Source organism: Perca flavescens, chromosome 2 (assembly GCF_004354835.1).
Source record: "Perca flavescens isolate YP-PL-M2 chromosome 2, PFLA_1.0, whole genome shotgun sequence".
Classification (NCBI taxonomy): domain Eukaryota; kingdom Metazoa; phylum Chordata; class Actinopteri; order Perciformes; family Percidae; genus Perca; species Perca flavescens.
This window is the reverse complement of record NC_041332.1, coordinates 35,270,854-35,293,812: the sequence shown is the minus strand read 5'-3', so window position 1 is coordinate 35,293,812 and position 22,959 is coordinate 35,270,854. Positions and strand designations below refer to the sequence as shown.

General features: G+C 41.7%; 1 protein-coding gene across 4 annotated transcripts in view; it reads right to left on the bottom strand.

The window, feature by feature from the left end:
* The window catches only part of rptor (regulatory associated protein of MTOR, complex 1), a 261,324-nt gene that overhangs the window by 17,154 nt on the left and 221,211 nt on the right, over positions 1-22,959 (bottom strand). The window contains exons 26-30 of one of the 4 annotated variants that reach the window (XM_028566774.1): positions 16,788-16,893; positions 12,279-12,393; positions 10,434-10,558; positions 8,316-8,441; positions 735-782 (exon numbers count right to left, since the gene is read on the bottom strand). In XM_028566774.1, coding sequence (XP_028422575.1) covers positions 735-782; positions 8,316-8,441; positions 10,434-10,558; positions 12,279-12,393; positions 16,788-16,893 — 520 coding nt within the window. The remainder of the gene's footprint in view (positions 1-734; positions 783-8,315; positions 8,442-10,433; positions 10,559-12,278; positions 12,394-16,787; positions 16,894-22,959) is intronic. The other 3 variants (XM_028566782.1, XM_028566789.1, XM_028566798.1) reach the window with 3 other exon arrangements.

The following is a 22,959-nucleotide window of genomic DNA, read 5'->3' as shown; positions in this document are numbered from 1 at the left end:
ACTCACCAAACGCCAAAAGCTATTTTCTGCTTGTTTGAATAAGCATCTATTTAAATAAAGTTTTTGTATGTGGATTAAAGCCAATTTGCAAATTTGCTCTGCATGGCAGGTCTGTCAAACTTTGGATTTTCTCCACAAAAAAATTTCAAACAAGTATGCAAGGTGTCAATATATGTGATCGAGGACCCCTTGTTTCAAAACTTATGAAGAATTTTGAGTGATAACCCTGCCCTCGTTATCACTGTAAACTGCATACAGTATGTGTTGTACTAGAACAACAGCCATTTGTATGAGTGAGTTATTAGTAACAGGAACTGTGTCCAACTTGTTGAACAGGCTATAAAACAACTTTTGAACGTACACGTTCCACCAAAACAATTTCCTTCCCGAGGCTATTTTACAGAGGCACCGTGGCACCGTCCGGTGTTTAGTGCCACCCAAGACTATTGGGATTGGTTTAAAGAAATGCCAATAAATCAGAGCATGTTTTTCTCCCATCCCAGAACGCTGTGTGGACTAGCCAGACCCTCCTCCGCTGCACTCTGGAGGAAGGTCTGGCAATGCGAGACTAGGGATGAAGTGATGGAGCATTACCGGACAGATAAAAGGATGAGGGCTGGGGGTGGTAGTTAGGAAGATAAAAGAAAACAAAAAAAGAGGCACGCTGCAGGCTGTTTAGTGCCGCACCTTTGCTCTGGGATTGAGGGAGTAGACAAGAGAATGGCGACACTCACCTCCTTGCTTACTTCTGTCAAGATAGATGGAGACCCTCCTGGCCAGACCTGTGAGCAGGAGGTGGGGGGGATGGGGGTCAACAGAAGAGGGGGAGAGAGCAGGGTGAAAGGAGAGCCGGAATGCAACAAAGCAAGCGACACATTAGCAAGGACCCCCTCCCTGTGCATGCAGACGCACACACGCTTAAAAAGTATGACTTTGTGAGTCTACTTCACATGCATTCAAACAGCAGAGGGAGAAACAAGGCTGCCTTTTCCCAGCGTGGAGTCTCCCAAATGACTAACCGTGATATGCCGGAATCAAAGAGGGAGAGAGGCTGGGAGAGAGACAGAGAGAGAGAGGCGTGAGCTGAAATGCTGCCTCTGCATTACAAACGGGGGCTGTGGAGGCTGCACAGGGTCCCCAAACTCCAAGCCTGCAGGACACAGAATCTTAAATCCCCTTCACCACAGGGCATAAAGCAGGCAGGGCCGATTCGCTGCTTGACTGTGTGTGTGTGTGTGTGTGTGTGTGTGTGTGTGTGTGTATGTATTGGAATGAGAGTTTGAGCGAGGCTGAGAGTGAAAAAAGGACATAGTGAAATAATTTAAATAGGTTGAAAGTGTGTGTGAGTAAATAAATCCATTAATTCTATCACACGTAATGACTTGCTACCTTGTTCAGCCCCCCCTCTCTCTCTCTCTCTCTCTCTCTCTCTCTCTCTCTCTGGGAAAAAACACAAAATATAGTGAAAGAACCAGCAAAATAACAACAAGCCAGACAGACACAGAGTCCACAGAGATGGTTCACTGATGAAAAACAGTACAGAAGCTATTGGACAGCGGGGAAGGGATGAGTGAGGGTAGGTTGTGCAGGGACTGGTGTGTGAGAGTTTGTGTGTGTGTGTGTGTGCCATTGTCTCCTTCAGAAATGTTCACAGTCTTGTAGCAACAACATACAGAGGTAGAGACGGCTTTTTGGCAGCACAAAGACAGCCTTGTGTAATATTTCATCGGGTTTTACATTATTAATGCCACTGAGGCTATGCTAAAAATCAAATAATTTCAAAGAACAGGCATATAATTATTGTACTCTATCTGGAAAATTTTCCAAGCAATAGTAATAACTCTAACCTGATTATCGGGCTAGGAGGGGAGGTGGTGTGTCTGTGTGTGTGTGAGATTGTAGATGTTTTTGAAGTTTCTTGCCAAGTTGTGGGCACCACAAGTTAAATCTGGACCCTTCCGTAAAACTTTTCGAGCCGCCACAGCGACTGTCACTAAGGACACATCCAGGATAACAAGCACACTATTAAATGTTAAAGTCTTAGTGAAAACAAGGCTTGCGGCCCGCTGCGGGAGAGTCCTCCGCAGTGGAAGTGTCTCTCGTGGCCATTTGTGCCGTGAGAGGCAGGCAGACAGTGGTGCTTGTTAAGTGTGTCACCTTCTCTGCGGGTCCCCACGGAGCTGTGGTGACTCTGTGGCTTTGTAATGACGGAGACACATATGTGCAACGCTGTGCGGTCCACACCTCTGCACGGATATCCAGTCCGCCAGTGAGTCAGCCAGTTGCTCGTCCTGACAGCTCTGCTCTGGCTGCTGCCAATTAGATGAATAATATGTGTCTTTTTCTATGAGATGTGCTCTAAAAACAATCTATCTAGGTTCTAGTAATCTAGAGTCTAGGGCTGAAAAAAATCGAGATTTGAAAGAATGCAATTAGCTCATTGTGCAATATTTAGTTGAATGTTTGGTGTAACATTTGGTTTAGCATTTTTATATCCCTCTTTTTATTATTATATTTACTGTTTTTTCACAAGATAAATGCTGGAATAATGTTACAGAGAAATGTCCAATTTTCCCTGGATTTTTCATTCATTTTTTATAACTTCATTTAACATGATGGTAGAAGGTGCAATATGTAGATGCTGCTGTTGAACTGAGGCAGATCAGAAATTTCAGTTTACAGGAAAGTACTGATATACGTTTTTTTTATTGGAATTCTTTTATTATTATAACTAAAGCTTTTGTGCCCAAATGTGTGTTTGACTGGCCAATGTTCTATGCTTATTAAAAGACACACTGCTGGAAACTCATATCCATGTTCTCATCTTGCATAAGAATATAAAGCCGTTTCAGCCCTAGTAGAGTCTAGTCATGAGCACATGTGCTTGTGTTAAAACATTGGGTCACAGATCATTTAAAAAACTAGGGGTGTAACAATACATCGATCTGGATCGATTGAATAATCAACGATCCAGTATCATCGATGCAAAGTGAAAATATCGATACATATCATATTCATCTTTAAGATCTGCCTTTATTTTGAAATTGCCACTTTATATTCATTGTTTTTTAATTAAAAAGATTACTTTGTTTTCAATTTAAATGTCTGGAGGAGCTCAGTTATACCGTTGAGTTGTTTTTTGTGAGTTGATATAAACGTTGATATTAACACAATTAGTAACTGTGTCAAATGGGCATTAATCATATCGTCTCATAGTGATCGCAGGCCCCTGAATTGGGTCGAATCAAAATTGTATCGCAGCAGACTTTGTGAGGTCATCAAATATCGTATTGTTGTCCGAGGAATCGATAACATATCGTATTGGGATAAAACTTGTGATTTACAACCCCATTTGAGTAAATACGTTTTCAAAACAGACAAAAGTGCGCTGTTGAATGACTGCATTTATCGAACAGGGTATCAGGTGTGACGTCACGAGAGGGTGTGTCCTGGACGGACGTTACATCCCCCTGAGATGGCTGCAAGCACAGACAGCTATGGCTCCATCCGCTGGTATAAATCGGGAACTCCACCCGTCTGTGGCCAATGTTCCCACACAGCTGTGACAAATCAGGAGCTGATGAGCTGAAGGGTTTTTAAGGGATAGACACACACTTAGAGAGGTCTGTGTGTGGTGGGGAGACACGGTCTCCAAGCTGGGCTCCCAGGAGGACGAGAGCGCTGTGCTACTATTGCCATGAGGAATATAAAGAGTTGGAGAGACTTATCTGGGGAAAGGACTCACCGTTGGAAGTGTTCACCTGTGGAAATACGTGAGAGACATTTGGAAGGACTTACTGCTGGCTTGGCCACTAGCTGCAGCCTGGACTACCGTAAGGCTGAGAAAAACTGTTAATTTTCCTGAGGGAGAGAATTATGATTTCAAGATGCCGAATAGACATCCCTGAAGTGTTGGCCTTTAAAGAGCAACAAGATGTCTGCATTCTGTTATGTTTTCATTGACTTCCAAGAACTTTAATAAATTCCTTGTTATTATTTGAACCTCGTCTCCTTGCACTACTTGAGCCACCCCGCTGACAGCTGTGTAGCCTCTCATGACGTCACACAGGGCAGAGGAACATCTAATTATTCCTACCGTTGTCAGCTTCCCTACAAACCTCCCTGACCCTGAATCGACGGGGGAGAAACGCCCGAGAAAAATGTGGAGCCGTAAGGAGTGATGAAATAGAGAAAGAGAGCGAGACAGGGGGTTACCCAGCACATCACAAAAGTGGGTGGATGTCTCGGACAAGCGTGTTGTGTGTCAGGCCTGGTTCAAATATTTGGGAATAACTGCCTCACAAATTATGCAAGTGTGTCAACACAGAAGGTAAACACGGCAGCAAAGCCACCAAGGTCCACCGTCTAAGTTTAAAATGATTAGTAGGGCTGGTCCGAATACCATTTTTTGAGCTTCGAAGCTTCGGTAGTAATGAGCATCGAATATTCGAAGCTTCGGAACATATTATCTCTAATAAAGGCAGGAATCTCTATGCGTCTGTCTGTCTGTTTGCATTTTGATTATTTTGAGAACCTTTCATCCAAACGACTTCACAAGGGAGTGCAGCAGTGTCGTATTTGGTGCAATATAAATAGACAGGCCAGACGCGTTCAGAATTAATAAACTTTTAACCTCTCAAGGATCACCGTCTCCTCAACGGGACACTTTGTGACTGGAAACGATCTCTTCGCCTCACAATGTTGAAGTTTCTGGCCGAATCACAACGGAAAAAACGCGAAACAGTTTTCCATTTCCGCACTTGTTATCGCCGCTAGCTTCTCTGCCCAGCTTGCTAAATGCTCGAAGTGGGCGCGGCGTCATCGTGTACCGACAGTATCTTCTTCTTCTTGTAGTTTATTGGCGGTTGGCAAACCAACTTAAATGTGAATTACCGCCACCAACTGGACTGGAGTGTGAACGAGAGATAAATGCAGAAAATAAATAAACCAAAATTAAAAAAAAAAAACGAATATTCGAATGTCAAATTTTAAAATCGAATACCAACCCACCGAACGAATATTCGAATTCGGGTCCAGCCCTAATGATTAGCATTAATATATTGAGGCAACAGAGACAACCCTCTGAGCAAAGACTAACGAACAACCTACCATTTTACGATTAATGTTGTGTTCTCCAATAAACTTTCCACTCCAACTTTGTCAGATACGATAGATATACTGTATGATGGATATGGCATATGTGACATGGTAAGATGGGTGAGGGAGGCTGCCAACCGGCTTTAAGTCATCATTAGTTTGGACAGATGGAACTAAATTTAGACTCCTGACTCACAATCCAAAGCCTGCAACTGACGTAGCAGCAACCATCAACAACAGTGTGGAAGCAGAGTTAAACCTCTGGTTTCATATTTCATTTCATTGCATCAGGTCAAATCAATCATTGTAAAGACCATATGTGACACACTCCTCTGGATTTGACTTGTGCCAACCCACTGTGCTCAACAAATTTGCCACAATTTTTCTTCTGCACCACTAAAAACTTCTCTGGGCAACTTTTATTTAACGCGCACAACTATGGTAATTACAGCAATAACATACGCTGTGCTACTGCAGTGAGTGAGCGTCATACTGGAGAGTACATACTGTCGTGTCTCATTAGTGTCAGCTTCTACTCAGAGAGGGAATTCTGAGTTTAAAAACACCTGACTTATACTAAAGCACTCAATAAATAATAAATAAATCCTACCTTCACTCAGGTTACCATGTTACATCTTTTTGAAACTGTTTTAGAGAGGTGTTGTTTCAGCTTCATGGTCATTTCATTTGAGGCTGTTGAATTGTGTGTTCTACAATAGTCCGTTTATATTTTTGTCAGTCTATAACAACACAACTTGATTTCACGTTTTAATGTAGGCTCAGAACGATGCTGAACAAACGTTTCTTGTGGAACAAAAATGGTTTACACCAGAGACGGCAACACTGCAGTTTCATCAGCACAGTGAGCCTCTTCAGGCAAACCTGGAGCGCTTTCACTTTCTATGAATGTTAGCGTTTTGTTAGAAAGGCACTTTCATGGGTCAAATCAAAGAGTGACAAAGCAACTTTTCAAAGAAGGAAAAACATTCTTCTTCTTGCAAATGAAAGGATGAATTCAAAAGCAATTCAAGTCACCTTTACTCAATTCAATACACCTGTGGATTTTGCTGCTGCAGCCTTACCTGGTCGGGTATGACCGGAAGCTATGTTAGCTAACTTTAGGTACATATTTCCGTCTAATTGAGCACACTGACTTTTATATATATATATATATATATATATATATATATATACACACACACACAAACACACTCTCTCACCTTAAAGATTATTAGGAACACCTGTAAGATTTCTCGTTAATGCAATTATCTAATCAACCAATCACATGGCAGCTGCTTCAATGCATTTAGGGGTGTGGTCCAGGTCTAGACAATCTCCTAAACTCCAAACTGAATGTCAGAATGGGAAAGAAAGGTGATCTAAGCAACTTTGAGTGTGGCATGGTTGTTGGTCCCAGACGGGCTGGTCTGAGTATTTCCCAATCTGCTCAGTTACTGGGATTCTCACGCACAACCATTTCTAGGGTTTACAAAGAATGGTCTGAAAAAGGAAAAACCTCCAGTATGCTGCAGTCCTGGGGGGTGAAAATGCCTTGTTGATGCTAGTGGTGGGTGGTGATGGTGCAGTGGATATGACCCATACCTTGTGTGGGAGATCAGGGTTCCATTCCCACTGCGATACAATGTGTCCCTGAGCAAGACACTTAGTTGCTCCAGAGGCGAATGACCTCTGATATATATATATAGCAATTGTACATCGCTTTGGATAAAAGCTCCAGCTAAAATGACATGTAAATAATGTAATGTAGAGGTCAGAGGAGAATGGGCTCATGATTCCAGATGATAGAAGATCAACTTTGACTCAAATAATCACACGCTACAACTGAGGTATGCAGCAAAGCATTTATGAAGCCACAACACGCACAGGCGGATGGGCTACACCAGCAGAAGACCCCACCAGGTACCACTCATCTCCACTACAAATAGGAAAATGAGGCTACAATTTGCACAAGCTCACCAAAATTGGACAGTTGAAGACTGTAAAAATGTTGCCTGGTCTGAGGAGTCTCGATTTCTTTTGAGACATTCAGATAGTGGACTCAGAATTTGTGTAACAGAATGAGAACATGGATCCGTCATGCCTTGTTACCATTGGGCAGGCTGGTGGTGGTGGTGTAATGGTGTGGGGAATGTTTTCTTGGCACACTTTAGGCCCCTTAGTACCAATTGGGCATCGTTTAAATGCCACAGCCTACCTGAGCATTGTTTCTGACCATGTCCATCCCTTTATGACCACCATGGACTCATCCTCTGATGGCTACTTCCAGCAGGATAATGCACCATGTCACAAAGCTCCAATCATTTCAAATTGGATTCTTTAACATGACAATAAGTTCACTGTACTAAAATGGCCCCCACAGTCACCAGATCTCAACCCAATAGAACATCTTTGGGATGTGGTGGAACGGGAGCTTCGTGCCCTGGATGTGCATCCCACAAATCTCCAACTGCAAGATGCTATCCTATCAATATGGGCCAACATTTCTAAAGAATGCTTCCAGCACCTTGTTGAATCAATGCCACGAAGAATGAATGCAGTTCTGAAGGCGAAAGGGGGTCAAACACAGTCTTAGTAGGGTGTTCCTAATCCTTTACACTTATTTCTCCTCTCTATTTGCTAATATTTGGCTACCTTTATGCCATTTATGAAATGTCTGTCATTTCAAAATCCTGAAATGTTCTGGTGAATGTTTATTTGTTTAATTTATGTTGCTATTCTAGTAGCTGGTCCCTTGCTATAAATAATGGTGTCGTGTAAGCCTGTTTGGAGCTGGGCATACTTGTTTTGTGCATGACAAAATTATCCATTTATTCATATTATAGTAGTGGCACTTGTGGCTACATTTGCTTGGCTGCTGTTCAGCAAAAGCTACATAGGGTAATTTAAAGTAACTGAAGTTAAAATGGGATGTTTAAGAATACACTTTGTCTCATCGACTAGATAAGAAACCAAAGTCTTCATGATGCTTGATTTTACCAGATAAAGTAGCTCATATTGAAGCGTTTTACTAGATAAAGCCATTCAATAACTTAATCACTTTCTGGATATATGGTCCAAAAAGCTTCTGCAGTTAAAAGATGTAGGACTGAAACCTGGTACTACCTGGTGCGACAGTATGACTGGGAGGGGTGGACAGTAGGAGTATGGGTGGGTGGGTGGATGGGGGGCGGATAGTAAAATAGAGCATGGGTCTTTACTGTGAGCGCTGGAGGTGGGCTGACCTCTGGTAGTGGGCAGCATGTCGGAAAGGCCCTGCCACGCCGTCACCATCTCCGGGTTCTTCTGGTCGGCAAAGTTCTTCCAGATGCGCAACGCTCCATCGTCTGGAGAGAAAGAGAGAGGGGTGGGGGTGGAGGTAGAAAGATACAAGTGAGAACCAGCAAATGAATATGGATAAAGAGATGCAGTGGGGAGCAAAGGCTAAGGCCAGAAGGATTTGGAGGTGCGTGTTAAACTGTTCAAGAGATTTGATGAGAACCTTGAAGACTTGTTTAAAAAAATCATGCAAAGCACAGCATGACTTAAACAAATATAAAACACACTTCTCAAAAAGAATCCATAGACACTGAGGAGCAGCATCTTTAAAGGCCTGAAAGCGTCTTGTCGCCGTGAAACAAAGTGCGGCAGGATCTCCAACCCTAAAAACCTGTCTGGACAACCGTGCTGGAAGAACAAGTATTCAGATCCTTTACTTAAGTAAAAGTACTAATACCACACCGTAAAAATACTCTGTCAACATTAACTCCGTTAAATAAAAGCCCTGCATTGAAAATGTTACTTAAGTAAAAGTATGTCAGTATCATCAGGAAAATTTACTTAAAATATTAAAAGTAAAAGTACTCAGTAAAGCAGAAAAATCCTCCCATTGAGACTGGAAACGATCCAAACAGTTCGGTCAATCAACTCAGTGTCTAATCCTCTAATCATTTCAGCTGGACTTGTAGGCCGTTATATTGTCAGTATAGTCTGATTTATAATAAAACGTCATATATTATAAAAGACGCGTTTTGTGTGCAAAAACATTACATCACTCGTCATTTAGCTGACGCTTTTATCCCAAGCGACTTACAATTAAGTATGTTCAACTCTGAGGGTTCAAACTCGTGTAAGTAGTAAGTGCAAGAACATTAGCTCTAAATAGGTAATGCTGCAAAGAGCCATTTGAAAGTGCAGTATCAAGATATATATATATATATATATATTTTCCCCTTCTTCATTATCCGAGGTGTAGAGGGAAGATATATTTTCCCCTTCTTAATTATCCGAGGTGTAGAGGGAAGATATGCGTTTTTTGCCTTCGGCAGAAGATGTGTAGGCTTTCGGCCATCCTGATGTCAATAGGGAGCTCATTCCACCATTTGGGAGCCAGGACAGCAAACAGTCGGGATTTCATTGAGTGATTAGTTCTCCCTCGCTGTGAGGGGGCAGCAAGCAGGTTGGCTGAAATGATGGCCTTAATGTGTGAAGTAACTAGTAACTTAAAACTGTCAGAGTAATGTAGTGGAGTAAAAAGTCCAATATTTCTCTCTGAAATGTAGCGGAGTAGAAGTAGAAAGTGGCATCAAAAGAAAAGACTCAAGTAAAGTACAAGTACCTCAAATGTGTGCTTAAGTGCAGTAAATGTACTTGGTTACATTCCACCACTGCTGGACAGCATAGCTGACACACAGAGCTTAACATAAAACATGTCCATGCACTCTTATGAGAGAGCTATTACAGCCCATAAAAGTCTCCACTTGATTTACATTCTGCGCTTTACTTTTTTAATGCTGTACTTTTTTTTTGAAATAACTAATGTCCTCCCTGATATCCTTCGCAAGCATGACTGATGTAGAAAAGCTGAATAAGTGCACATTACATTTTTGATGAGATGGAATTTAAATGTGTTAATCCCCATGCTTTATTAAGTTTTCAGGAGGTGCGCAGTGAAATACTTTTCATTCGTTCTTAGTTTAATGTTGCACTGTTAAGATGAAACTAAACGAGTGTGTGTTACTGTGTGTTTTTGAGTGTTTTCTACAGTTCCTCTGGGTTATGGAGATAAAGCTATGGTGGGTAATGGCTTTGTTCTATTGATGAATGATGATGAATAAGCACGAGTGCTTTGTGTTGTGTGTGTGTGTGTGTGTGTGTGTTTGTGAGGGGGAAAAGTCAAGTGTTGAAGGCTTGTTGCTGCTACAAATGAGTCTCGATGCGATTTCCACTCTGCTGGTGGGCGTGAACATTTGAGCTGCTCAGTCAAGGGAAACGTTAGTCATTTCTAATGATCCATGTGAATGTATTCCTATATGTGCATACAGTTATGTGTGTCAAACCTGTCGCAGTGAGCAGTAATGAACAGTCATGTCCGTTCAGGTACTCCATGGCCGTGATGCGAGTGTAGCGAGGGTTTCCGTTGTAGAAGTAGTCCAGCCTCTCGCCCTTCTCCCAGTCCCAGAAACTACAGCAAACACACATAAACATATACTCTCATTAATCTGGCCTGCATTTACAAAACACCAAGTTTGAAACCGAATCATTTGCATAAAGGTCTTAAAAGCTATAGTGCGTAGTTTCTGTCTCCCCCATGAGGAATTCTAAGTAATGACAACAAAATTGTCGGCGCATCCACACGATACAAGCCTTCCGTAATCGCTACTCCCCCCTCCTCCACGCAGTTACTTGTAACCAAGGAGGACACAGGATTAAAAAAAACATGGACTCTTCAGAAGAGGTCATTATCTAATTATATTTTCTGCAAGCGAAAGTCACCGGACGACACAATCTTCTGAGAGAGAGTTGTGTAGAGCTGATAGTCTTAAGGCTCTGACACACCAACCTGACGGCCGACCGTCGGCAGTCAAGGCAGACTGATCAGTTGGACTGATCATTTGGCTCCCGTCGGTCCAAAAAGTTCCTCAGAACACACCGAAGCGACCCCGACTTGAGCGTACGTTCTGCACGTGCGCAAGACGTAATACGTCTCCATAACAGCAGGCGGCGCTAATCTGTATGTCGCTCAAAAAATTTAAACCGGAAATGACCAACGCGTAACGTGGGTCTGGCTTCTCCCAAATTTCAAAGCAGACAATGATGGCGGCTCGTTCGGAATAGGGTCTCGTATTTTACGAAAAAAGTTCACCGAAATGTTTTTGCAAAATATTTTAAGCAAGAAATAAGCCATAAAGTTGCTGAATCTATTTTTTTTTTTTTTTTTGACAAAGGTCAGTTTGAAAGATTTTCGTCCGATTTTGAGAGCCGTTCGTCACGCTCATCCCGCTCGTCATTTCCGGTAAGTGTTTTAACATAAGTGCACTGATTCGCTAGTCAAGGGCTAGCACTCCACCAATCAGATTGGTGGTCATTAATTCCGACTGCCAACTGACCAATTCAACAAGTCAAATCGGCCTAAATTGAAGCCGACGGCTCCCCCGACTGACGACGGCACGGAACACAGCGAACAGACTCGAGTCACCGACCTCGCCATACTGTCCCACGGCCGATTATCGGGTTGGTGTGTCAGCACCTTTAAATAGCTTTGTATCAACTCATTTGGCAATGGCTTGAATGTAATGGACGTTCAATAATATCAAAACGTTACGCACTAAAGCTTTAAATAGGGCTGGGTTTAAAGAAAATGGATTTTCCATTCAAATTGATTATCATTTGAATCATCCAAAATCGATTTCTAAAATCCAAGAATCAATATTTTGGTCTGTATCTTATGGAACTTGAATAACTAAGGAATCAATTGGTACTAACTATGTCATGCTAGCTTGTCAGGAAGGGGGTTCAATAAAAAAAAACTGGCATGGCCATTTTCAAAGGGGTCCCTCTGTCACCTCCAGATATCTGAATGAAATGTCTCTCAATACTCGCTGACTGTATAGTGTGTAGAGCTGCACTTTGTGTGTTCATGTTAAATAAAAAGTACATTAATGTAACTGCTTTAAGGTCAGTTCTTAATGTATACATTCATACTTTTAAGAATGGAGTAGGTAAGAGGAAACCTTGTATAATTATAGAATCTCTCACATATCCAAGCTAAATTGGTATTGTAAATGAAATGCTCCTAACCTAATTGAATCGAAATTAAAAATCGAATCGGGAATAAAATCGATTCGATACCCAGCCCTAGTCTTAAAGCTGATTTGGGTTTATCATTCCGTGTGTTCTCTGACCAGATGCTGTCCTTGTCGGCCACAGCGATGCAGGTGTTGAAGGGGTGGAACTTCACAACAGATGGTACTCCAGGGTTGCGGTTGATGAATATTTGATCATCCAGACGGGAAACACCTGTAATGTGTGTATGTGGGGGGAGGGGGGAGGGGAGACACAGAAAGGGAAAAAGTGTAAAAAAAAAAAAGGAGGAAAAGTTCTTGAGAGTGGAAAATCACCATCCTGCCCTCCTGAACCTGTGAATTTTCCAGCTTGTACACAAGAGGCACTGGCAAAACATTTAACAAAATAATCTTTTTCTACCTTATGAGCTTGGTTCGTACCAGCCTGTAATTGCACGTAATGCTTCTAGGAAATAGCCACAATCTCGCACTCTTAACGGCAGGGTTGGTAACTATTTCCGACGTACACTTTTTACATGTGTTGTTTATAATAAAATTAATTTATACTTTATTAATCCCGCAAGGGGAAATTACAATGTTTTCACTCTGCTGTTATTATACACACATGCTCAGTACCTATACATGCACTAATGGAGAGATGTCAGAGTGAGGGCGCTGCCCATGGAAAGGCGCCCCAAGCAGATGGGGGTTCAGTGCCCTGCTCAAGAGCACCTTGGCAGTGCTTAACAGCTACCAATCCACCACCATAATTTGGTCCATATGGGGACTTGAACCAGCAACCCTCCGGTTCCCAACCCAACTCCCTACTGACTGAGCCACCCTGACAGACCCTGACAGCAAGAAATAACGTATGGGCTCAGAAAAAGAAGCAAAAAAGATCTGTCATCTGTAGCTGCTGTAATCCTGTAAAAAACGCCCACTAATCACTGCCTCGCCTTCCGAGATGCTACTTTTAGATCTTAGGTTTTCAACATTACCCACCCTGCCTTTAAGATATTAAATATTGTTTCCTTTTTTTTTACAAAGGCCTTAGCAATTTTCTCAGCTAGCTGGGCAATGTAGTTTTTAGCAAATGGAGTGAACTATTTCAGCTGTGGATCAATGGACCTTTTTCACAGCAGACATGTTGACTTGTCATAGTAGGAAAAGCACAGCTGAAATTGATAACCTTAACGATGGCTCAATTCCATCAAGTGTCCCAGTAAGATATTTCAGTGAGTCAGCATGCACAATACCAGGACCTCTCCTAAGTGGAATGCAGCCATCATTAATGGTTTAATACCAGGACCTCTCCTAAGTGGAATGCAACCATTATTAATGGTTTAATACCAGGGCCTCTCCTAAGTGGAATGCAGCCATCATTAAGGGTTTAATACCAGGGTCTCTCCTAAGTGGAATGCAGCCATCAGTAATGGTTTAATACCAGGACCTCTCCTAAGTGGAATGCAGCCATCAGTAATGGTTTAATACCAGGACCTCTCCTAAGTGGAATGCAGCCATCAGTAATGGTTTTGAACACACCTGTGCTTTTCCTACTATGACATGTCAACATGTCTGCCGTGAAAAAGGTCTATTGGACAGTGTATGTGGAACGATGGAATTGAAGTGACTGTTACTGGCCAGTAACAGTGTCTATAGCACAGAGGAATTATATAGATCAAACAATAGACGTAATATAGGGTTGGTTTTGGTGTTTTTGTGGGATTTGTTAAAAATACTTTATAAAACAGTGCTGAAATACAGTGTGTAAAATAAAAAAAATCTACTGTCCGACATTGTATTTGAGTTTTTGAATTGAGTGTGTACATGTTAAAGATTTTCCTGATAATTCAACAGTGGAAGAAAAAAAAGCAGTGCCCATGGCATGTACACTAATTTCTGCTAACAATCCCACAATGCAGTGCACTGCATTTTATAGAAGCAAGGCTTACATCAAGAGACTCCACGCCTCTTAGTGATGACGCAAATGATGATTAATAATCGTTTGAAAATCTCACTTCACTGCTCATTATTGAGTAAACTATTGAAAGTCTGCTATATAGGGAATAGTGAGTTTGTGAACAAGGGAGTGAGTTCAGAGCCAGCCACAGTCTGTACGTGTATATGTGCATATGTGTACTTTAGACAAATATAAAAAAATAAAAAATAAATCTGTGTTTGTTGTTAAAAATGTTTTCTCTAATTAAGATGAAACTTTGATAATGCCAGTGGGGAAAATGAGAATCGGTGGATGAAAATAGGACAGAACAGAGAGAAACCAGAAAAGAAATAAAGAGCAACTAGGCTTTTATAACAGAATCTTAAAACCAGAACATACTGGAATGACCATAAGGTACAAAATAACAATAGAAGAACAAACAAACCATAAGGCAGTCAATGTTGGGAGAGTCTAGGCAGAGAAAAGTCTAGTGGTGTACCCCTTTGGCAGATTTTTATGACGTATAACGCAGTATCAATGCACAGATACAACAGATAAGTTCACTGCTTCGACAGGCGTTGCCATGGCAACAACACTTATCGGTTCACAAGCCTGTCCTTGGCTACCTAAGCGCCCTCTCGAGACCGCCGTAATGAGAAGAAAAAGAATGAGGAAGAATCCATCACAAACTCATCGCAGATTCAGCCGTGTTAGGAAAAAAAAAAATAAAAATAAAGTAGTTGGAAGGGAAAAGTAGATACGAGAAGCTGAGGCATTTGGTTCAAAGGTGAACAAGATCGTCGTCAGTGTTTGTGTTGTTTGACGGCACACTCGATGTGGAACCACTGTGCACTCTGAAACTACCCCGATGGCTTTAGAACTGCGTGGTGATGATGGGTGTGCATTTTGCATCACCAAGAGAAGTCAAATTCCAAGTCAAATCAGTTTTGTAAGCCCAAAGTATTTCTTTTGCACATTTCTTCTTCTCTTGTTTCTAGCTTTTGTACTTCTCCCTCACCTCCTCCGTCCTCAGTCTTTCTTCCTCTCCCTCCCTCCGTCCTCCTTTCATCTTACCTCGAGTCTATCTGAAGGGAACAGACTGAATGAGGGCAACCCTACTACTTCTCTCTCTTTAAAAAAAAAAAAAAAAAACTGAGTATAGAGGGGAATTCAATGATTTACCAAGCAGTCAGAAAGAGAGGGAGAGACATGTGCGGGAGCAAGCCTCAGCTCTGACGCCAATTGCCTCGTGACTCTGTGTGTGTGTGTGTGTGTGTGTGTGTGTGTATGTGGAGGGGGCTGCCAATGACGTTGGGGGTGTTAGCTATTCTGTTTGAGAAGAGCTCTGACTTCACTTGGGGAGTCTGTGTGTATGCTGGCACCCCCCGGGCTCTGTAATGTGTGTGTTTGTGTGTCTGAGTTTGAGTGGTGTGTGTGTGTGTGTGTGTGTGTGTGTGTGTATAAGGGGAGTCCTGTGACTCAGAAACAGGGTTGTTTCTGACTGTGGACTGATTTCTCTAATCGTCTTTCATCACTGCAAATCATCTGCGCGCTCACTCACGTCTGAAACAACGCAGCACCACCTACACCCGGTGTGTGTGTGTGTGCGTGTGTCTGTCTGTCCGTCCGTCCTTTATTTGGACAGTCCAGATTTCACCCAGAGTCTAAACGTTCAATTAAACAGGATTGTCAGGGCTTATGTTTTGTGATCTATGTATTGGACAATGCTGGTCATAGAGGTACTAATCAGACAGGACTGTTCTAACATCCTACCCTCTAAACCCTAGTCCACATGTACATAGCAGTAGAGACAGAGCTGCCGACCCGAAAAACTGAGCTTTCATGAAGACAAAAGTGAATACAGATATGAGGAATCAGCAGGGAGAATGGGGAGACTGTGGGATCCGGACACTAAAGCTAACGTTACGTCCGACGTTACGTTTGCAGCAAGCATTTTGTTACCAAGTCAAATATCCAAATAAGTAAGTTAAGCTAACACACATAACGCTAACCATATTGTTAGCTTAGTGTCAGGATCCAACATTTCGGATATAAAAATATCATAAATGTTATAAATGTGACTCTTTTGAACAAAAATCAGTGTTCAATAATCATCCATCCATAATCCATCCAATATTTGACTTGTTCCATATATCATTTTTATGATTTGTATCATTTTATTTTCCCATGCTTGTCTGGGATTTGGATGCTGTGCACATCTTGTAACCATTTTGCTTCGCCTTCAGCACCTGCGCCCACGGGCGTGCTGGTCTTACAGGGAGGTGTGTATGACGTGCACATTTTCCTTGCCCTTTAGAAGCTATGACACCGGCCATGTCATGTAATGCAAATGTGATTAAAACCTGGGATGACATTTTGATAATTGATTACAAGTAATATCTGATGCCCTTGAATTCTTGGTTCCTTTTGGCTTAAATAAATAAGACGTCCTGCAAGACAGAGTTATTAAATATAAATGGCTTTGTGTTCAGAAGAGTCCCATCTTGGGTTTTATTTGTGTTTTTGGTCTACAATATCTAAATACTCTAAATACTATTTCAATAGCATTGTGGGAGAAACACTGAACAAAATGTTAAGATGACGGATATCTGCCTAAATATTGTCTTTTGGTAGCCTTACGTTAACAAGCCTATGGTATTTAAAAAATGATTGGGTTGTGTGTCACTCACCCCTTTGTGTGATGCCTCGGCTCTGCCTTCTCACGCGAGTGTTTCTCAGGAACCTCCACTGGCGCTCCATCCTCACCTGGCTCTCCAGGTCATGCTCCTCTGGGATCTGAAAGAGTGAGTTACAAAAAGGACAGAAGCAGAGAGAAAGAGAGAGAGAGAAAGAGAAATGGTTCAATGCATTACATATGCTGCACCCTCTGTGAAAATATAGAAACACAGTGGAAGCATAGAATAAAAACTTCAGACACAGAGTTTTTCTAAAGCTGTCAAGTATCCCTGCTTGAAACATCGGCATTAAACCTGTTCTAACGTTAGAAGGCAAATGGAACATTCAAATATCCGTGTCTAGTGTCCAGAGGCAGATAACAGGAATACACACAGGAGAACAAGCTACTACGGCTGCTCGATTATGGAAGAAATACTAATCACGATTATTTACAATGATTACTTACGGACCTTTAGAAAGATGTTGCATTAATTAAATAAAAACATTAAAAACATATAATTTATACAAATAGTGACGAGATGGCAATTTATAGCTTGTCCAAAGTATTCACCAACTTCCTAAAGCCGTCGCTCTCCCTTCACTCGCGCACTACAGTCTACGCTCGCGCACCAGATACCACAAACAGGCTACGCAGGTTGTTCAAACGTACTGCATGGACAAACATTTTAAAAGGCTATTCAGCTGCTGTTCTAATAAATAAGACCCTGTGGATGGTGCTCCTCTGCTCATTGTCCTGTCACTCAGTCCCTATTTCCCTCTTATAGGACTCTCAACCCTTTCTCTCAATCTCTCTCCTTTACTGAAAGAGCCGCAAAATGAAAACTACTGTTGAGTAATGTTTTCAGTGTTTCTAACCACAGTCTGTGTTTTCTTGAATGCTATTTCCATCCTCATAAAACATACGCAAAGCCAATTTTGTAAACCTTTTGAAACCTGCATGGTTTACACCAGTATTTACATCGGCCAGAAGGGGTGTGAAGGATTTTTTCCCCCCAGTAGCAGCTGCAGATGTGAGCACACCAGATGCAGTTTCTCGGTCAGTAGACTGGAGAACAGACAAACGCTGTGAAAGTATTTGGAAATGAGTCAAGGCACTTGACAGTGAAAGCTTTAGTGCACAACTATTTTATATTAATGAGCGTCCGTTACATTCAAGCCATCGCCAAATGAGTTGCTACAAAGCTAATTAAGACCATCAGCTCCACACAACTCTCTCTGGATTTGTGTCGTCTGGTGACTTTTGCGCGCAGAAGCTCGAGTGATGCGTTTTCACGTCACGGCTGAGAAAGGGAACAGCAGCGTTCAGCTTTGGAGAGGACATAAACATTACAAGATAATAACCTCTTCTGAAGAGTTCACCATGTTCTTTTTTTAATCCTCTGTGTCTTCCTTGATTTGACTGGATAAACGCTACTAGCAACTGCGTGGAGGAGGGGTGGGGGTGCGATCAGCGAATGTGGATGCGCCAACAGTGTTGTCATTACTAAGAATTCCTCATGGGGGCGACAGATACTGCATTATGGGTCCTATCTTGCACCCGGCGAAGCGCAAAGCCCGACGCAAGTGTCTTTGCTAGTTTAAGACTGTCGCAGTTGTCAATTTTCCCGCCCAGCGCCCACGTCGTTTAAATAGCAAATGCACCTGCGCCCATGGGCGTGCTGGTCTTACAGGGAGGTGTGTTCAGGTGCATTCTGGGCGTGCTGGTCTTACAGGGAGGTGTGTTCAGGTGCATTCTGGGCGTGCTGGTCTTACAGGGAGTTGTGTTCAGGTGCATTCTGGGCGTGCTGGTCTTACAGGCAGGTGTGTTCAGGTGCATTCTGGGCGTGCTGGTCTTACAGGGAGGTGTGTTCAGGTGCATTCTGGGCGTGCTGGTCTTACAGGGAGGTGTGTTCAGGTGCATTCTGGGCGTGCTGGTCTTACAGGGAGGTGTGTTCAGGTGCATTCTGGGCGTGCTGGTCTTACAGGGAGGTGTGTTCAGGTGCATTCTGGGCGTGCTGGTCTTACAGGGAGGTGTGTTCAGGTGCATTCTGGGCATGCTGGTCTTACAGGGAGGTGTGTTCAGGTGCATTCTGGGCGTGCTGGTCTTACAGGGCGGTGTGTTCAGGTGCAGTCTGGGCGTATTGCTATCTTAAGGCAGCGGGAAGTGATCGTGCCATTGACTTTTTTCTGCCGTCAAACTAGCAAAAGTGGATTTGGACACGCACTAAACACACCTGCGCCATGCACTTCACGCCGTGTGCTTAGATCGTTAAAATAAGGCCTTATAGCTTTAATTGTCTCCCGGTATGCTGTATGCTCAAGTACCTGTAGGTTTCTACGTTCCTTTCGGGGGAAACGCGTTTATTTGCTTTAAAAATATATATATTTCTTGATGAACAACAGTTTATCTATCTGCTAGCACTTCTGCGCAGCGTCTACGTTAGCCACAGTGAGCACAGGTTTCAGTTAAGGCAAAGTCACTGTCCAGAAGGTAACTCTTGCTAAAAACCCACAAATAGCCATTTTTACATTAGGTTTGTGTATGCCGTAAACAAATTAGATCAAAGATCTTAGTGAGCTTTAGTGAGCGGTTGGTAGGCTTTTTGTTTTGTTTTGGACAAAGCCATGTTAGCTCTTTTCTCTACTTATAGTCTTTATGCTAAGCTACACACAAGATTGATGTTGATCTTCTGATTTCATTCTCCAAAAGAAAGCATGTAAGCGTGTTCCTCAAAATGATGAGCTATTCCTTTAAGGCTTAAGTTGTCAGGTGACGATATGTTCTCAGACTGCAGCATCGGGCTGACCGATAATACCTCAAGTTATCAACTCGTCTCATCACAATACGCGGTTACTCAGATAATGAGTCAAGTCATCAAGTTTAATTTATGCAATCACATCAGATCACATCTGTTGAGCAGAGGCACAATATGAAATGTATTTTCTTGTGCAACAAAATGGGCCCCACAGAGTTAGTCCAAGCTTTATTTTCATGACTCCCTTTTTAATATGACATTCAATATGCCGAATGTAATATAAAGCTGAGTGACGTCTTTTTACAGTTTAAAGTAATACAATCGTAAATTAAAAACTTGGCCATTGCTATTATTATGCATATTTGATAGACAGATACATAAATGAAAAACATGTGTAAACAACAGAGAAAACCTGCAGTGTGTGTGTGTGTGCTTATTAAGCACATTTCTACAGCGAGGCCTCCCTACTGAATGCTAAACAGCATGACTGACTCACACACACACACACACACACACACACACACACACACACACACACACACACACACACACACACACACACACACACACACACACACACACACACACACACACACACACACACACACACACACACACACACACACACACACACACACACACACACACACACACACACCCCTACAGTGCCATGTGACTATATTACTACTACTGTGTAATCAATATTCCTGTAATGTCCTCGCATGTTGCTTTAAGGGAAAAACAACACAAGGTAAGAGCCAGCTGACATGGTGGTTCCCAGGGTTGTGGTTCTGACCTGTGTCAGCTGCTACCGTAATGCAAAATGAGACCGTGTGGTAAGAAAAAGAAAGAGAGAGAGAGACTCTTGCATATAGTCTCCACAGAGCTCTAGACATTATGGATATAGAGTAAAAAAATCCCCAGTACACTACATGGCCAAAAGTAGGTGGACACTCAAACATTAAGCCCAGATGCGATTGTTGAACATTTTATTTGTAAACCGTGGTTAACTCCCATGGATGCAGCTAGAAAAGACTCCATTCTTTATCTTTGGCTGCATTCTTAATATCGTCGCTGTCGGGTGAAAACCTTGTAAGTCCAAAACCGTTGGCTTTCAGGAAATGAAAAAAGGCTCTTTTGACCCACTACCAGCATATAAAATAGATCTAGAGTGATTCGTTAGCCAGGCCGGCATATCAGTCAATATTAGTTTATCGCACACATATCAGTGTTGGTGGATATGAAATTGCAGTAGAGAAATGCCAAACTAACAGGTTGATTTTCACACTGTAAATGGTCCCGCTCAGTACCTCGATCATTAATAATCATTAATTCAAGCAAATGTAGGGGATCTGCTCACGGAGCTGTACTTATGTGGCTCTGTTATGTTGAGCACAAGTTAAATTTAAGACCTTTTTGAGACCTATATCACGAAATCAAAAACAAAGTCAGATGTCAGAGTACGGAAACATTGTCTGAAACAATTCCCCGATCTCCTTATTGGCATTATAGGACAGGTGTCTGGATTGTCTGCAATATAAGTTGTACATTGGTCTCATTTGTAGTCGTAATACAGCAAATTATACTTGGACTAGCGACAGAAAGAACTACAAAAAAAACAAACATTCTGAAGCGCTGCGGAAGCATTTCAATGAGAATTAGAGCGTTACATTAACGTAGAAAAATGAAGACCTAGAACACAATACTAATGCTTAATACTAATAAGTAAGACTTTTTAAGAACAAAAATTTTGATTTTGAAATTTTAGACTTTAAGAACCCGCGGAAACCCTGGTTTTCATTCCCCCTCTATCTCCCCTTTCATGTCTAGGCTGTCCTGTCACAAATAAAGGCCTAAAATGCCCCCCAAAAAAAATTCTTAAAAAAAATAAAAATCCACCGGAGTTTAGAATGCCTGCTCAAAGAAAGCCAAAGGTAAAAGAAGGACATCCAGCAGAATTTCTCTCTCTCTCTCTCTCTCTCTCTCTCTGTGATAGTATTGTATTCTGACTGTTAGGTCCCTGGGCCTATATACTAAGTCTATTATGGATGTGTTATTATTTGATTTACTATAAGTAGACAGAAACGAAGAAGATCGATGGAAAAGAAAGAAGAAAAAAAAATGTGTTTGTGTATGCATGTATGTATGCATCTGTGTCTATGTGTATTCATGGGTATATGAGAGCTGTAGGTAGGTAGATATACGGTGGACGTGTATTTAAAGATGTATAAATAAGTGAAGCATAACATTGTTTTGTATTTAACTAAAGGATAAAAATAGAGAAAGGGGGTAGGAACAGAAAAGTTTGTTTATGAACTTCTTCCTATTCCTTTTTGAACATGGGAATTTCTTATTTGAATTACTTAGAATAATTTTGGAAGATTGTGCTGAGAAGTACATGTCATATTTTTATTTATTTGTCATTTTAATTTTTATATATATATATATATATATATATATATTTCTTTTTTACATGTTCAAAATAAACTACTACTACTCTCTCACAAATATTAACCTGTAGCTGTTTTTAAATCACTTTCCCTTGCTCTCATGTGAAGACAGTCTGTCCTTGCTTCTCACACACCCCTGAAGCTCTCGTGCTGCTGACACGGTGATATGATAACCTGTGTGCAGATTTTTACGCGCGCGCACACACACACACACACACACACACACACACACACACACACACACACACACACACACACACACACACACACACACACACACACACACCTCTTTGTATTGGCGTGAAGTTTTATGGCAGCACTCAAAATTTTGCCAACGCAGCATTCTGATTCGTGCTACGGTAAAACCCCTGTCCTCCTCTTTGCGCCCGCTGTTATACTCACTCCTCCAATCCAATCATCTCTCTGCTTTTTATCACCTTTTGTTGACACTTCTGGCTCCATCTTCCTTTCATCCAGCCACGCTCTTTAAAGTTTTACTTCACTTTCCTCTTTCTCCCACCCTCTCCCTCCCCTCTGTCTGGCCCTGGATGTATTCTCTCCTCTTTCTTAAAAATATTTTATTTTCATCATGTATTACCTTTTCCTTTTCCTGCGCTCTTTTTTGTCTCCTTCAGCCTTCCTTTTGCCCCAAACGTCTTTGTGTTGTAAATATTTTATTTTATTCAAAATCTACTTTTCTCTTCACTCTCTTTCTGTATCATCCACACCTTTCTTATACTTTTTGTACATCTTTTTCTTCCTCAACTCCCAAAACTTTCTATTTTCTCCTCTGTCTTGACCCTCACACTTGACTTTTTATTTATTTATTTATATATATATATATATATATATATATATATATATATAAATAATCCCCTCCTTTTTTGTTCAACTTTGACAAAATGTGCGGACACATTTTTGTCCAGGGAGGATGGCATGTTGAGGTTATTTAAACAGACGGAAGCTTGATTTAATTTCAT